We start from the raw sequence: 16,226 nt of genomic DNA on the forward strand, positions 1-16,226 counted from the left end.
ATATGTCATGCAACAGCATCTAAGGCTGAAGCACATGTTGCCAACCACTGACATCAAATGCTCCAGATAATTTAGTGATTCATAATCTCATCCAGATCTCCACAGATTCTGTTGGTTTCGGTGTTACCCTCATGAGCAAAACTCGGTTTCGTAGCCTGAATTGCGGGTTTTCCCAGCGGCTTCTGTGGATCTGTCACATGGAAATGGAAGAGGGCTGAATTGTGAACGATCTGCATGGCAACTTTGAGGAAAACTTAGAGGAAGGGAAAACACCTCGTTTTCGCGCGTACGTTTCTCAAACTACTAGACGATGTCTTTTTTTAATAAAATTTTCTATAAAAAAGTTGCTTTAAAAAAATCATATTAATCCATTTTTAAAAATTAAAGTTAATCATACGATAATGACTTACCTCGTTTTATATATCTTCTCAATCTTCTCTTCTCCTCTCAATCCCTCCCTAAAAAGAGCTTAGAAGAGAGAGTTGATGGCAAGATTGGTTATGAGAGTTTATCTTTAGTCCACTGTATTGTTTGGGAATTACCAGTACCTCTCTAAAATCCCTTATTTTAGAATGGAAGCAGTAGTATTTAAGAAGCGTTTTGGTTTAATACTAAAATGTGCCATACCAATTTTTTTGGTAGCTTAAATAGTAAATGTGATGATTTGGTTTGAAGCCAAATGTTTGGTAATGCCTTTACTCAATTTGGCACAATTCTAGAATATTCTTCACCACAATTTAAAATTTGGCTCTCAGTTGACATAAATCTAAAGACACTTACAATTCTACCCTATTAAAATATTGGTAGTGCCAAAACTTGTCTAGAGTTTAACACTACCAACATTTTGATGGTAGGGTACTAAACCAAACAAGCCTTAAGTTCACGACGGACAACCAAATTTAGCTTGCTATGCTATACTTAGTGAAAACAGAAAAAAAAAAGAAAAAAGAACATCGAGACATACTAGTTACCTTATGTGGCGAAAGGCCAGAAGAGGCGGTGTGCTTCAAAGGATAGCAAAGCCTCTCACTCTACTAGATAAGATAGCAAAGGGAGAATTGGATGCCAAGAGAAACTAATATTTACAGAACAGTTTAACTAACATCCTTTGCAAGTTACATTCTTTTCAACTGGACAGACTTTCTATAGAAAGCCATATGAAAGCTCAGAAGTGGGAACATGCCGAACTAGCAGCTCCTGCAGCTGCTGAAAACATCTACTACGAGGGGGAACCTCAAACCTGGTACAGGATTTGGCGATGCCATCGTGTAACTAACTAGTCATTGGCGACTAACTCTAAGTTTGCATTCTCTAACCTCTGGAGGACAAGCTTCTTCTGTGGAGCAAGGCCTTTCGCGATCGCCACGGAGCTCACGTCGACGAGGACGGTGTCGTCTTCTTTGAAGTCGCCCTTCAGGACACTGAGGGCGATCTCGTTCTCTACCATCTGTTGGATCACCCTCTTCACAGGCCTAGCACCGTAGTTAGGGTCAAAGCCGAGAGAGCCAAGATGCTCCACAGCTTCTGGTGTGTACTGCAGATGAATCTTCTGTTGCCTCAGCCGGTTCTTGACTCGGTTCAGCTGCAAGTGGAATATTTTACAATTTTTTTGTTAGATCAACTGTGAGAAAACCTCTAAAGCACAATTAATATTTGATGCTATGGCACAGGTGGGTCTATTAGAGTAGTCATGTAAGAATAACTATAAGAGGTTTACCTGGATCTCCACGATGCGATTTATCTCTGTGGTGTCCAGCGGCTGGAATACAATGTACTCATCTATCCTATTCAAAAACTCTGGCCGGAATGACTGCCGAGCCATGTCAATCACTTGCTTCTTCATTATTTCATAAACTGCCTCCTTGCTGTCTGATGTGTTTCTAAGCGTATCAAGAATCAATGGCGACCCAATGTTTGAAGTCATGATGATAACACAGTTAGTAAAGCTGACTGTTCTGCCCTGAGAGTCGGTTATTCTTCCGTCATCCAAAAGTTGCAATAAGATGTTGAACACATCCTGGTGCGCTTTCTCAATTTCATCGAAAAGAACCACAGAATAAGGCCTACGACGAACAGCTTCTGTCAGTTGGCCCCCTTCCCCATAACCAATATAGCCAGGAGGGGCTCCAACCAAACGGGAGACGGCATGCTTTTCCATGTACTCGCTCATATCAATCCGTATTAGAGCATTCTCTGTGTTGAAAAGGAATTCAGCTAGTGTTTTCCCCAGTTCAGTCTTTCCTACACCTGTTGGACCCATAAACATTAAGCTTGCTATGGGACGGTTAGGGTCTGATAGGCCTGCCCTAGAACGACGGATTGCATTAGCCACTGACTTCACTGCAATATCTTGGCCAATAACCCTCTTGTGGAGTACATCTTCCAATAGCAGTAGCTTTTCCTTTTCAGATTGTTGAAGGTTTGACACTGGAATACCAGTCCACTTGCTAACAATCTCAGCAATGTCAACATCAGTCACCTCTTCTCGAAGCATTGACTTGCCTGACTGCTGGAATTCCATGAGTTTGTTCTCAGCCTCTTCAAGCTGTTTTTGTAGCGACAGAAGTGTTCCGTACTTGAGCTCAGCTGCACGGTTCAAATCATACTCTCTCTCAGCAGCTTCAATCTCCAGGTTAACTCTGTCAGTCTACAACAAAGATAAGAAAATATGAGTTAGAGACTATATTACGTGCCATGGCACAACAAATAACAATTAAAAGAACAAACCATGAGCCTACCTCTTCCTTGATCGATCTTATGCGAGTCATCAAGGACTTCTCATATTCCCAATGTTCTGAAAGGTTTTTCTGCTTCTGCTTCAGAGATTCTAGATCAGCTTCAAGCTTGCTCAGTCGCTGTTTGGAGGCTTTATCGGTATCATTCTTCAATGAGAGCTTCTCCATTTCAAGCCTTATGATTTCCCTATCTACCTCGTCCAATTCAATAGGTTTCGATGTTATCTCCATTTTCAGCTTAGCAGCTGCTTCATCAACTAGGTCAATAGCTGCCCATGACGTGGAAGAAATTTAGATCAAGAAAAACTGTAGAAGGATTAAATTTAAGCTCCCATAATTGTTGATAATAAAGAACATGCAGTACCTTTATCAGGCAAAAAACGTCCAGTGATGTAGCGATCTGATAAAACAGCCGCAGAAACAAGAGCTCCATCTGATATTTTGACACCATGGTGCAGTTCATACCGCTCTCTTAGGCCACGCAGTATAGAGATTGTATCCTCAACTGCTGGCTCACCACAATAAACCTGCTGGAACCTACGCTCCAGAGCAGCATCCTTCTCAATGTACTTCCTGTACTCATCTAGTGTTGTTGCTCCAATGCAACGGAGTTCACCCCGACCTAACATTGGCTTCAGCAAATTACCAGCATCCATTGCCCCACCTGCTGCTCCTGGAGCAGGAAAAAGGTAAGGTGTAAGCACAACAATAGTCATAGTAAGAAAGGCCCGACCAATTTGCCACAAGTGCAGATATTGGGCAAAATAGTTAATGACAGCTTCAAAGTAGCATAATAAGACAAATAAAATGAGATAATTGTCTAAATAGAAGCACTAGTGACTACCAATCTAAAAGTCAGACAGTATCTTCCACCACATGAGTATGTATGTATGCTTAATTTGAATCATTCAGCCAATTTGCCACTAGTGCACATTTTGGGCAAAATAGTTAATGACAGCTTCAAAGTAACATAATAAAACAAATAAATGAGATAATTGTCTAAATACAAGCACTAGTGACTACCAATCTAAAAGTCAGACTACTATCTTCCACCATATGAATATGTATGCTTAATTTGAATCATTCAGGTATCAAATTTAGTTAAGCTAAACATGTGACACCTAATGGACAATTCAGAGGTTAATAAAAGCTAAGTGCTAAACAAACATGGCAATGGCCAAATACACAGATATACAAACCTGCACCAACAATAGTGTGGATCTCATCAATGAACAAGATGATCTGCCCATTCGAGGCAGTGATCTCCTTCAGAACAGCCTTAAGTCTCTCTTCAAATTGACCTTGGAATTTAGCCCCAGCAAGTAATGCTCCCATGTCCAATGAAATAAGCTGTAATTTTTTGCATATGCATGTAACAAAATAAGAATGGATAGCACAATAAATTACTATCTATTTCTTCTTCCTTTATTTTCTCATTGCATTAACGAACTGAGAATGCATTGTCCTATTGGCCAGAAGCATTCCTCTTAATGGATCCACCTGACGAGAGGTAGATGAATTGCCACTACTCATGGAAAGATCTCATGGTATATCTATCCTCAGCTCATCTGGTTGATTGAATCTGAGTATGAAATAAAAGCAAGGCTACTATCCTAGAAAATGTTATGATAAGGACAAGCAAAAAAGGCTAAGAAATTACCTTTCTATTCTGTAAAGGTTCAGGAACATCTCCCCGCACAATACGCTGCGCCAATCTGCACGAAATAAATGCAGACGAATTGCTCAGCACATCCTTAAAATGACAAATGCTGTAAGCTGTAAAAAGTAACTTGTATTGAGAGAGAGAGAGAGAGAGATAGAGATATATTTTACCCTTCAGCGATAGCAGTTTTGCCGACTCCTGGCTCACCAATAATTACAGGATTATTCTTAGTTCTCCTGCAAAGGATCTGAATGCATCGTCGCACTTCATCATCACGGCCAATAACAGGATCCAGTTTTCCACGTCGAGCTAATTCTGTCATGTCAATACCATACTTCTCTAGAGCCTGGTACTTCCCCTCCGGATCTGGAAGCAGCACCATAAAAAGAGTTATGATTCCTAAGGTTATCAAACAGTCACACTGGGTACATTTTAATGCTAACATGAAAAACCATCTGGCTGAAACAAAACCATTGCCATTGGCAGAGTCTCCCCTCAAGTTGTGAATAGAGAGCTGAACAAAGAGATACCTCTGTAGAAAAACAACTGCACAAAAGAAAGTAACAATAAAGGATGGAGTTACATAGACATACTCTGATCTGTGACCCGCTGACTGCCACGTACAGCGGAGATAGCTTCCTTCAACTCATTCTCCCCAATTTTGAGATCTCTGAACAGCTGTTGTCCAAACCTCTTATCTTCTGTGAATGCTCGCAATATGTGCTCAACAGATACAAACTCATCAGCATATTCTTTCTTATGCTTCCTTGCATTATCCAAAATTGATACAAAGCTTGACCCAATGATCGGTCCACTTGTATCGCCAACAACCTACAAATGCAGCAGACTCATTGTTAACATTGATGCATATATCTCTTAACGAATTAACTACTACGGCCAATCAGCACTACCTTTGGCTGTCTCGAGATGAACTCATCAGTAGCTTGCAGGACAGATGTGTTATCTATTCCAGCTTTCGAAAATATTCTGCGCGCTAAACCATCCTTCTGCTCCAGAAGAGCTTTCATCAGGTGCTCTGCTTCCACTACTTGTTGCTTCGACATTCTAGCTGCATCAACCGCGCCGACAACCCCCTCCCAGGCCATCTCAGTAAATTCTCCTGGAGTTATCTGTTTGGTCGCCGAAAAAAATTACCCATCTATTAGTCAGCTGTTGTTGGCAAGAGGGAACTTTCCCATATTGTCTATATATGACTATATATCCACAAACTGCAAACCATATGTTCTCAGTTTTCATAGTAATCACCAAGTTTTATCAAATCTGATACATAGCTGTTCTCAGTTTTCACCAAACCTACAGAATGATCAGCAACTGCTTTCCTTCAAGGTTTTCTAGGCATGAAATTGTTAAACACTGACACATTGCACATCCTAAATTGCCTGAAACTAAACACTTTTGCATATGCACTGCAACATGATCACTGAGCATAGCAGAACATTACACATGTAAACCGTAGTATCCAATTAATGCAGTAGATTATCAAACATGTATCGCAAATTCGCAACTAAACTAACAGTTTCATTCACAATAGCCTCATTGCCGACACATGTACAGCATCCGCGAGATTGAATTCACCACCCCTATAGCAACCAACTGACAAGAGAAAAATAATTGCACGGGCGTAGAGAAGTGAACCCAGACCTGAGACGACGACGAGGTGCTGTACCTCGCCGCCTGCGTGGGGTGGAACAGCCTCCGCTGCGGCGGCGGCGGCGGAACCAGCAGCCCGCCTCCACCGAGCCGGCCCATGGGCGGCGCGAACCACGCGGGCCTCCTCGCCCCACCACCAGCGGAAGCGGAAGCGTCTCCAGCGAGCGACGCGAGGGCGCGGAGCGGGTCCCGGCCGCCAGCGTGGTGGCGCCGCGCCGCCGCCGCGGCGCGGGCGGCGCGCGCGAGCCTGGACACGGCGGTGGCGCGTGACATCGTGGCGAGCGGGTGGGGGGGTCAGGGGTTCAATGGCGCCTCGGACTCTCAGGGTCGCCGAGTGGGAGAAGCGCGCGCGCTCTCGCGGCGATTTTAGGGCGGCGGCGGCGGAGGCGGCGGCGAAGGGTGGCGATGCTTGGAGAAGGGGAAAGAAGAAGAAGAAGAAGAAGGTGGAGAAGAGAATCGAAGGTTGGAGAAGCTTCTGCAATCTGCAAGTTGCGGATTGTTTTGTTTTTGTTTTTGTTTTTTTCTTTTTTTTATTTAATTTAACTTTGATCGTGTTCGGCAGCCAAAATCATCTTATCCGGCCCGTTTATTTCCGAAGCGACGGTCTGAAATTTGGGCCCATATGAGCAGGGTTTCCAACTTGGGTTCGAAATTTCCTCCTCCCTCCGTTTCATATCTACTTTGACCAAATTTGAAAAAAGATTTAGTAATATTTATGACACCAAATTAGTTTCAATAAATATAATATTGAATATATTTTGAGAGTGTTAGAAATATTGCTATATTTTTCTATAAGTTGGATTAAACTTAAAAAGTTCGATTAAAAAAATCAAAACGATCTATGATATGAAACTGAGGTAGTACACTGTACAGAGCTATTTCGTCCAAAATTTGCAAGATTTATTCAAATTCGGTCGAAATTCCTCCAAAATTTATGTTTCTTCGTCCCGAAATATGGAGAATTTGGTTCAGTAATCAGTTCAGGCTGTAGTTCAAAAGCTTCTCTTCAGAAATCTGCAATTTCAATATACGCAGCTCAGGTCTTAACCGGACACATGAATTTTTCCCATCTTCACAAAACTGCAAAACTAAAACAACTACCTTTCCAAACAGCAACATTCTGCTGAAATCTCATAAGATGCTGGCATTGCAACTTTGCAAGCTTGATAAACACCGTCACGAAAAAGATTAAAGAGCCAAGAGAATTTCGATGATTAACGAGAATTTTACCAAGCATACTATATTATCAGGATAACCGGTTATACCTGAACTAACATAGTTATTATAGTATAAGTCATGATAAAAACACACCACACAGCCGTTTCTCCACATAAATTTCACAGACTGACTGGCCAACTAATAATCACTAAGCTGAAAAAAGAAGCCAAATGTGAAATGCACTTGTGATGAAGGCTAGCCACTATGAACACCACTTTGTGCTGACAAGTGAGCATGGACCAATCAGCAGCCGACACCGCGAATGCAGAAAAACCTCGTACGCGGACTAATGATTGAAATGGAGGCTGGCTAGACCAGCTCCCAGTCCCCATCGATGTAAGGAACGCCGTCGTCTTCGCGGTCCTGCATCGATGAAAGATGGCGTTGTCAGATACATAGTATACTCATTGTTTGTACTTCCCAGCATGGCAGTTAACATATTGATTAAGAAATATGTGGAACTGAAACTAAACTTAGAAATCTCTTCAGAACGAATATGAAATATTTCAATACATATGTTGCTGTTTCATACTATAATAATATAGTGCAGACTGCAAAGGATTAAAGGTAGTACTATGCAGCAGAAAATATCTTGAAGGAATCAAACATGAACATGCTTGTGGACTACATATGAATAGAGATGAGTAACGCACATCCATAGAAAAGTGAGTGTTTGATAGACTACTACTGTGTCCAGAAATTTTCATAGGTAAAGACTAAAGACTGATCTGCTTGAACAACAACACTAAGCAATAGAATTCTGAAACAGAATACCAATATAGAATACTCTTCTAAAAAATAAATACAAGAAAGAATCATACCGGCCTAAACATGTCAACAACAATGTCATCTAGACCACCACTGAGACCCCTTTGCAGCCCAGTTGTCCGCATAAGATCGTCATTATAGTTTAGCTGATTGCTAACAGCTTGGTGATGAATCCTTCCATCTTGTATGGGAGAAACAATGCCCGTATTCCCACGATCCAGTGTCTGCCTTGGTACAGCCGGATTGTCTAAGCTAAGGTTGGGCAACGACGTGTTGATGCTGGAGTTACTAAATACATGGCTGTTATTTAGCATGTCTCTTGAGTTTGTGCTGCTCCCATAGTTGAATGGTGATGTGTCCTGATTGAATGCTATTGGAACATTGCTAGCCAGTGATGCTACTTGGCCCTGCATCTCATTTCCCAGCAGCGGAATCTGATTGGATGATGTGAAGCTTGAGACAGGTTCAATTTTGGGGCCATTCATATGCAGGGTGGCTTGCGACATGTTATCATTGTGACCACGATCCTGAATGTTGGATGGAACCGCAGTTTGCCAAGTATTGGTGGTTCTTCCAAGATCAGGAAACTGGGGAGACTCACCAACAAGTGTGCTAAATGGATCTGCAGAAGATGAATGCACCCGACTAAGGTGTTGCTGATTGCTCGACTCAAGAGGTTGCAGTGATCTGTTTGCAGTTGCCAGCGGTGCACCATTCGATATGTTTGGAAAGGAGTTACCAGAAGGACCAGTTAGAATTGTTGACATCTGTGCACCTCTGATCATGTTACCATTATTAAGCCCTCCTAAATCATTCAGTGAAGTGCTCAGATTATTTTGGGCATGTCCTAACTGAATTGGCTGTGAATGCAGCAAACCATGAACACCAAACGCAGAAGGGGAGTTCATCCTAGTAAGAATGTTGTTTGCCTGGGTATGGCCAGCAGTTGGGACTGTACGGTATCTACCATATGCGTTGTAGTTTCCAAATGAATTCATGTTTATGTAAGCAGGGTTCCTTCCTCCAAATGCAGCTGCAAGGTTAGCCTGCCTGCTTGCATCAGTGCTCAACCGTTTAAGGTACAGCCGATACTTCTGAAATGACAAGCAGAGAAGAAACATCAGTGAAGTATACTTGTAGGTGCAAACAAGAGGAAAAAAAATAGCTAAGAAATGAATAGGTTAGCAAAACTCTGAATTTAACACTGGTGAATTAGTACTTACGATTGCACAATCAATATACTAGGAAAATGGTATGAGAACATAAATGTTATATTTTGCTTCTCATACAAATACTGAAAAAGAACTCAACAAAATACAGAACATGCAACAATATGAATTAGGAATATTTTAGGGCTGTATTATCATATATTAAAAAAAAATCCTCTTTCAGATATCTGGGACAATAATAACAATAATTTGGTGCAGTGATAAACCATAGTAAACAACATGATGAAATGAACGGTCAAAGATAAGGAAAGAAATTCAACCTGCAAATGACTAGCAACATTCTCCCTGGTGATGTTCTCTACATTCATGAGATCCAATATTTTCTTTGGAACAGCCTCTGAAAAAACAAGCATACAAATATTAACACATATGGCATTGAACTAAGAAAAATAGCCAGCCAATATTCTCAGTAGCTAGTTTGTGAGAAATGATCTTACTCTCGATGCCAAGCTGGTTAACAGCAGCCACAAACTTTCGGTGCAGCTCAACAGACCACACGACCCTTGGCTTCTTCTGTGTTGATGAGTCTCCATTCTCATTACTGTTCTCATCAGAATCATCACCATCATCTCCATTCTCATCTCTACTTTTCCGTGACTGCCTCTTGTTGCGGTTAGCACCAATACTCTCACCTTCATTGTTCATTCCCTGTGCCTTCTGACCAGCGTCATCATCGTTACCACGGTTCTTAGCATCACAATTCTTACGCCTAATCACATGTTGCCATATCGTCCTTAGCTGCTCAAGACGCACTGGCTTCAGAAGATAGTCACATGCACCATGGGTTATACCCTTCATGACAGTTTGTGTTTCCCCGTTCGCAGACAACACTACATGACAGATAGTCAATTCAGAATGTAAGGTAAGGTTCATGAATGCAGTCAAAGTAATGTTATTAGATCCGCGTTAACATAAGCGCAAACATCGTTGGTCGACCTGATGTTTCTCAGTCAGTTTGCAGGAGAACGTTCCAAATAAATGTAAAAAAAAAAAAACTGGCTGAGAAGTAAGAGGATACAGCATCATAGTCATTTGTGCAAGGCAATCAGGGTAACTAACAAGAGCAAACGTGACGGTATCTACCAAATTTTCGCATTAGGAAACTTTCATCGGTTACCTGACCTACGCACCAAACCAACAGTAAAACAGAAAGGAGCTTTCCAAAAATAGATTTGAACCAAGAAATTTCATGAGTTTTCCATGTCTCACACTTGTTGCCATTTTCAGCTAACTACCTTATTGCTATAAATAATCATGTATCTGCAACCCAGCAGTTCAAATGAAGTAAAATCACTCACTAGATGTCTAGATCTCATGCAATCCACACGCATCTTACTAGAACATACTATCTCTGGTTACAAGAATGATACATCAGATCAAGCAAAGCATGACTTACTAATGACTGGGAGGTCCATCTCGAGGCCGACAAGCTCAAGGAGTTTGAAGCCATCCATGTCCGGCATGTGGACGTCGCTGATCACCAGGTCAAACTGGTCCTTGTTCTCCCTGAGCAGCTTCAGGGCCGTGGCCGCCTGACCAGTTGTTGTCACTGCAAATCACACCACATCAAATCCAATCAGGCCAGATTCAACAACACAATACATAGGCAAGTCAAAATTATCAAAAGAATTAGTACTACTACTATTTTGCTGCAACAAGGAAAAAAGGTCAGCAGAAGATAATCCTTACACAACCACCATGTGTGCAACCCAAAGAACAGTAGAAAGGATTGGAGATTCAGACAGAAGGGTTGAAATTATATCGAAGAAAAGAGAGGGGAAAAAACTTTTTTTAAGAGGAAAGGGGCAAAATCCGTTCTTGAGTTGACATTACATGGCCGAAGAAATAGACCACCAAGAACAACAGAAACATCTACGAGTGAAACTGTGAAAGCCAAGCAAAGAAGAACTAGCGCATCACCAAAAAAAACAAAAATTAAATCCAAGAGAGAGAGAGAAAAAAAAACAACTATAGAACAGTACTAAACCAAAACGAAAAAAAAAATTGATCGATACAGCACAAGCTCAATCCACAACCATGGAGAGAACTCGCTCGCTCGCTCGCTCGAGCTCGAGAGAGAGAGAGATTGCAGATTAGCAGCATACCGTGATACTGGCATCGAAGCAGGAGGTTCTCGAGGATCTTGAGGCAGGTGGGGTCGTCGTCGACGGCGAGCACCCGCATGCCGACCGGGAACTGGTCCCTCCCGCCGCCGCCGCCGCTCACACCATGGCCTCCCACCCTCCCCTGCCTCTCCTCCACCGTCATCTTCCTCCAATCAATCAACCAATCAATCAAACACAAACAATCTCCCAAACTCCTCCACCTCCAAGCAACCCAAGAAACAGCACTTTCTTGGATCCTTAAAAATAAAAACCCAAAGGTCAAAGCAGGGTGAGCGAGAGCGAGCACCACCACCAAAGAGAGAGAAGTGCGGGATGGATGCGATGATAATAAGAGGAGAGGAGAGGACAGAGAGAGCGAGAGGTAGGGGATGATGGATGGATCGCGGATTGGGTAAATGGAATGGATTGGAGTGAAGAAGAGAAAAAAAAACTTTTCATATGCAGTGCAAAGGTGGAAACCTTTTTTTTTTATTTCCCTCCTCGCCTTTATTTTCCTTTTACGCTTCCCCTGTTTCATGCCATTTATTCGCCTCTTTAAATCCGTCCATCAAATATGGGGCTGTGGGTCGGGGCGTGTTTCGTGTTTGTGCTCCTTTTTGAGAGAGTTTCTTGGTCACCTTTTAAATTTTTACTGTTACTGTTTTTGCATCTATTTAGTGGTGGATATGGGTCGTATGTGCTTTGTTTAATTTGGACTTAGGTGAAATATGCCGTATTTGAAATTCGCACGCTTTATAGAAGCCGAATCGGTTGACATATAGTAAGATGATGTACGTCACTCTAATGCCTCTTAAGATTCTATATTTCGGTGTAGGGTTTAAATATTTTTTTTCCAACAAGCATTTATATGTATATATATTTTGTTATGTAATCACGACTTTAAAATAACGCTAGCAATTACGCGACACCTATTCGGAGATGTGGGTAGGTGTTTGTACTCTCTTTAAATCTAATATCAAGACACCTTTTGAATTTTATTATTTTTCATCTATTTTTATAGTAGATATAAGTCTTATGTGTATTACCTATATGATTTTATCATATATATGCATGAAAATATGTGATAAAAATATATACATGCTTGAAAACGAATCGGTTAGCATATTATTTGTTTACAATTACGATGCCTTTAAGATTTTTCATTGTATAGGTAAGCTTTCAAGTTTCTTTTCCAACATTTGTGTATATGTATTTGTTGTGTAATTGTGGCGTTAGAGAAAATGTTACTCCCTCTGTTTTGGGTCATATGACTTTTTAGCATGCTAGAAAGTATTATGATCTGAAACGGATAAAGTAGCTCGTAATTCAATCCCGATTATTTACTGTACTGCATAGGCATGTGAGCCCGAGGGTATGTGAGTGATCCTCGTTCCTTGCAATTACACAACTGGTTAGGGTGGAAAGCAATAGTTTTGGCATTTCTCAATTTAATTAATTAGTCATCATCCAGGCACCTCTTTTTCTCCTATTGTTGGTGCTGACGTGGCTTGAGCTGGCCTTTGCGGCTGGTTTACGGAGTATATAACTTGATTAAAGTATATTGGTGATAAGATTAGTGATGCTTGACAGCTAGATGTTACATCCATGCCCGTCTTCTCCCACTTAAGTCTTCCTCTCATATTTCTTGCATGCTAGGCAGCACGACAGGATCAAAGATTCACAGATCTATATAGACACGCACATATATATACTATCTCTCATAGCTTGGAAGGAAGGAAAAACATTTTAATTAGCTGTTGCAATCATCCCTAATTTCTTCAGTTTGGCCCTAGAATTAAGGAAGGCATCTAAATTACTGTGAGATGTACAATTTTTTTCACTCAATTTTATCCTATCCAAATCCTTCCCTTTGTTAGTTTTCCATTTAGCAAAACTCCTAATTCCAAGACATACGGGTAGAGTTCTTTTCCCATGAAAAAAAATCATTTAACTATGGATAAAATTTCCTTTTTCACTTTTCATACCCTACATAATCTTTGCATGTACTTTACTGAAAATCTTCTAACTGAAATAGCTGTTGATGATTTTGCTAACTGAAAACTAAAGCAAAATGACCTACTCCTATTGAGTATTGACCTTCCCATATTCCTGCAGGGAATGGCCAATCAGCCGCCAAAAAACCCATAAACAAATTTGCACATGAAATAGCTGGGGTTGTTTAATATGCGTATACGCTGTCCTTGCATCGTATATTATACTGCCCCAAGTACGTGAGTGATCAGCAGTACATTATTGGCTCACACACCCTGTGTTTTGTACTTTGTGAACAATATTCTTTAAATTTATTATTGTTCCTGCCTTTTTAATTTTATATGAGTATTAGGGCAACCACAATGTATGAAAAAGGTGATCTTAAGACAATGATTGTACTTGTAAAGTGAGTCATATATATTGTGGAAAGTAGCATTAGTTTAGGGTGCACCTTATGCTTAAGTTCTACCACAAGCAAAAATAAAATATTTTTTCTCTCTCATTCACTTCATGAACAAGAGATGAAACAATTATTTTTCCATTCTATGTGGGCCATCTTGTGGCTAAATTCTAACCATAGCATTGTGGGTATGGCTATAACAATGGCTCACTATTCATAGGGTCCACCTTAAGATTACACTACACCACAAACATTGAGGATGCCCTTAGATCCGTGGCAATATTCTAAGGTATCAGTTCACGTCAACTTGCCCTTAAGGAATCTCATCTTGGGCACAAGAGAGCTGTGGGTGATTTCTTTTTTATAAATCTCATCGATTATTTTTTGTAATTAAGTAGCTAAACACATAGAAAATTCGAAGACCTTAATTATAATGACAATGAGAAATTAAAGCTCGATCGGATCCAACAACGTGCAAATTATATTGTTCGTGAGAAGAAGAGTTATGGTATCAAAGTACTGGCCACGATAATTGCGTAATTAAGGAGGGAGCTTGATTTGCATAAAAAATTGTGGCACACGCATTACATGAGAATTAAGAAATGTAGAATTAAAATATTTATTATACATTCACAAAAGCAATGGACAAAACAAGTGATTTTTGCATAGCTGTGTGGATTAATTATAGTATGTGGTGAATAAATAGTTGATGACTAATTATAAAGAATTATATACATGTGAAAACCAATAATAAAATAGAAGTGTGTAGACTTCACCTGCTGTTTGCCCCTATAATAATCCAAGGTATATTTTAAGGACCCCCACTAACCCAACATATCCATGCAAGCAAAGATGAAAATCTCAAAGGCTAGCAAGTGTGCTACACAAAGTGCCAATTAAGACAGCTCCTGATCTCATCTCCCACAACTAAGGCCTGATTTTTTTTGTCTATAATTATTTTGTCTATCTTCCTACTCATGGACCACATATTCTGATCTGTTTTGTTTTGTTGAATCCTAAGACCAAACCCACCCAAAATATGCCCCCCATCCTATATATCATACAACCTAGCGCTTCGACAAGTTAATGCTAGCTACAACTAAGTAGGCCAATGTCACATCTAATAATAGCCCATATATTTTGTCATGATATGTAACTTTGGTCTTGCATCCATTTGTTGGGGTCCCTCCCATATTTATTCCAAGTGGCACCATGTATATATAGGTCTTCAATTCCTTTGTGTATATCTGTCTTTTAGCTCTCCTTACTTTTAGCACCAACACAAGTATGAGAAAAAAGAGATATGGTGCACTTGAACAAAATTTGAATGATGGAGTTCACTTTAAGTGCATTGCATGGTCTAGCTCACTCCCCCCATGTTGTGTTATGTCTCCATCATGAAAAGCCATCTTTTGCCCCTGAGTACATGTGACATATTCCTATATATCCGACCATAATAGCAACTGTGGCTTTTTCCAAAAAAAAATGTTGTTGATTGAAATATTTTTAACTATTATGGTGCTCTCATGTCATTTGGAAACCGAAACAAATTATCAGCAAGGTTTTTTAAAAGCAAAAAGAATATGGATTTTGAGCTTGTAAGTTAAGTATGGTTCAATGACATGATATCCTCGTTCTTATGACGCCTCCTGTTCATTTCCACAAGTCATAATTCGAATACACACAATTAATTAACCTTTTTAAAAAATTAACATCTAATTCAAACGGAACATATATAATACACATGATAACTTTGCTAGATTTTTCATAAGAATTATGTTGTCGATGAATTTTCTAACTACATCCATCTCAAAATATTAAAGTACAAAGACAGCTAAAACATAGTAGTACTATATTTTAGGATATAGTATGAAATACATATAATTCTTGCTGATATAATTAATTAATGAAGTGATGGCCAGAAATTGGGTAAAGTACTAGCACTAGCTAAAGATATCTACACAGCCAAACCTGACATGTACTAGTAAAAAGACGAGTAAATCAAATAATTAATTAATCAATCAATCAAGAAAAAAATGAATGGATCCAGTACCTTTTGTTTACCACTCTAGCAGAGCTGCGAGTTTGCATTGACCTAGAGAGAATGCAGTGCTGATGAGTAGGAGTACCAATTCGTGCATCGTCACTCTCTCTATGGGACACAGCTAGCTATAACAACATTCATGTCAGATTGGGCTAGCTACCAATGCTGCTTTTGAGCACCCCGGATGTGTGTACTGCTACTACCAAGAATGGCCTCCATTTCTTTTCCTTTCTCTAATTAATCTGGTTGCTTTGCTTTAAGTTTGCTTCTTTCAAGAAGACACTGATTCCTACTAGTATCTCAAAAAGAAAAAGAAGGGGGAAAAATATTCAGGGTCCATAACTAATAAAGTGGTCAGTATTTTGGTGCAACATGTCAGATAAAATTATGGTCATTTCCTA

The 16,226-nt window shown here is 40.2% G+C and overlaps 2 protein-coding genes across 2 annotated transcripts; both read right to left on the reverse strand.

The window, feature by feature from the left end:
- Positions 1-1,058: 1,058 nt before the first annotated feature.
- LOC127761837 (chaperone protein ClpB3, mitochondrial) lies at positions 1,059-6,552 on the reverse strand. The gene is made up of 10 exons (XM_052286169.1): positions 6,061-6,552; positions 5,310-5,528; positions 4,992-5,229; positions 4,569-4,764; positions 4,396-4,450; positions 3,935-4,085; positions 3,100-3,408; positions 2,739-3,004; positions 1,718-2,647; positions 1,059-1,582 (listed from the first exon to the last, which is right to left on the reverse strand). The coding sequence occupies exons 1-10, from the start codon at positions 6,340-6,342 to the stop codon at positions 1,277-1,279; spliced, it is 2,952 nt and encodes a 983-aa protein (XP_052142129.1). The 5' UTR covers positions 6,343-6,552; the 3' UTR covers positions 1,059-1,276.
- Positions 6,553-7,283: 731 nt separating this feature from the next.
- Positions 7,284-11,887, reverse strand: LOC127761838 (two-component response regulator ORR24). Its single transcript, XM_052286170.1, has 6 exons — positions 11,390-11,887; positions 10,681-10,833; positions 9,722-10,114; positions 9,545-9,621; positions 8,109-9,149; positions 7,284-7,650 (listed from the first exon to the last, which is right to left on the reverse strand). The coding sequence occupies exons 1-6, from the start codon at positions 11,550-11,552 to the stop codon at positions 7,597-7,599; spliced, it is 1,881 nt and encodes a 626-aa protein (XP_052142130.1). The 5' UTR covers positions 11,553-11,887; the 3' UTR covers positions 7,284-7,596.
- Positions 11,888-16,226: the final 4,339 nt, after the last annotated feature.

The sequence above is a fragment of the Oryza glaberrima genome, chromosome 2, assembly GCF_000147395.1.
Source record: "Oryza glaberrima chromosome 2, OglaRS2, whole genome shotgun sequence".
In the NCBI taxonomy this organism is placed as follows: domain Eukaryota; kingdom Viridiplantae; phylum Streptophyta; class Magnoliopsida; order Poales; family Poaceae; genus Oryza; species Oryza glaberrima.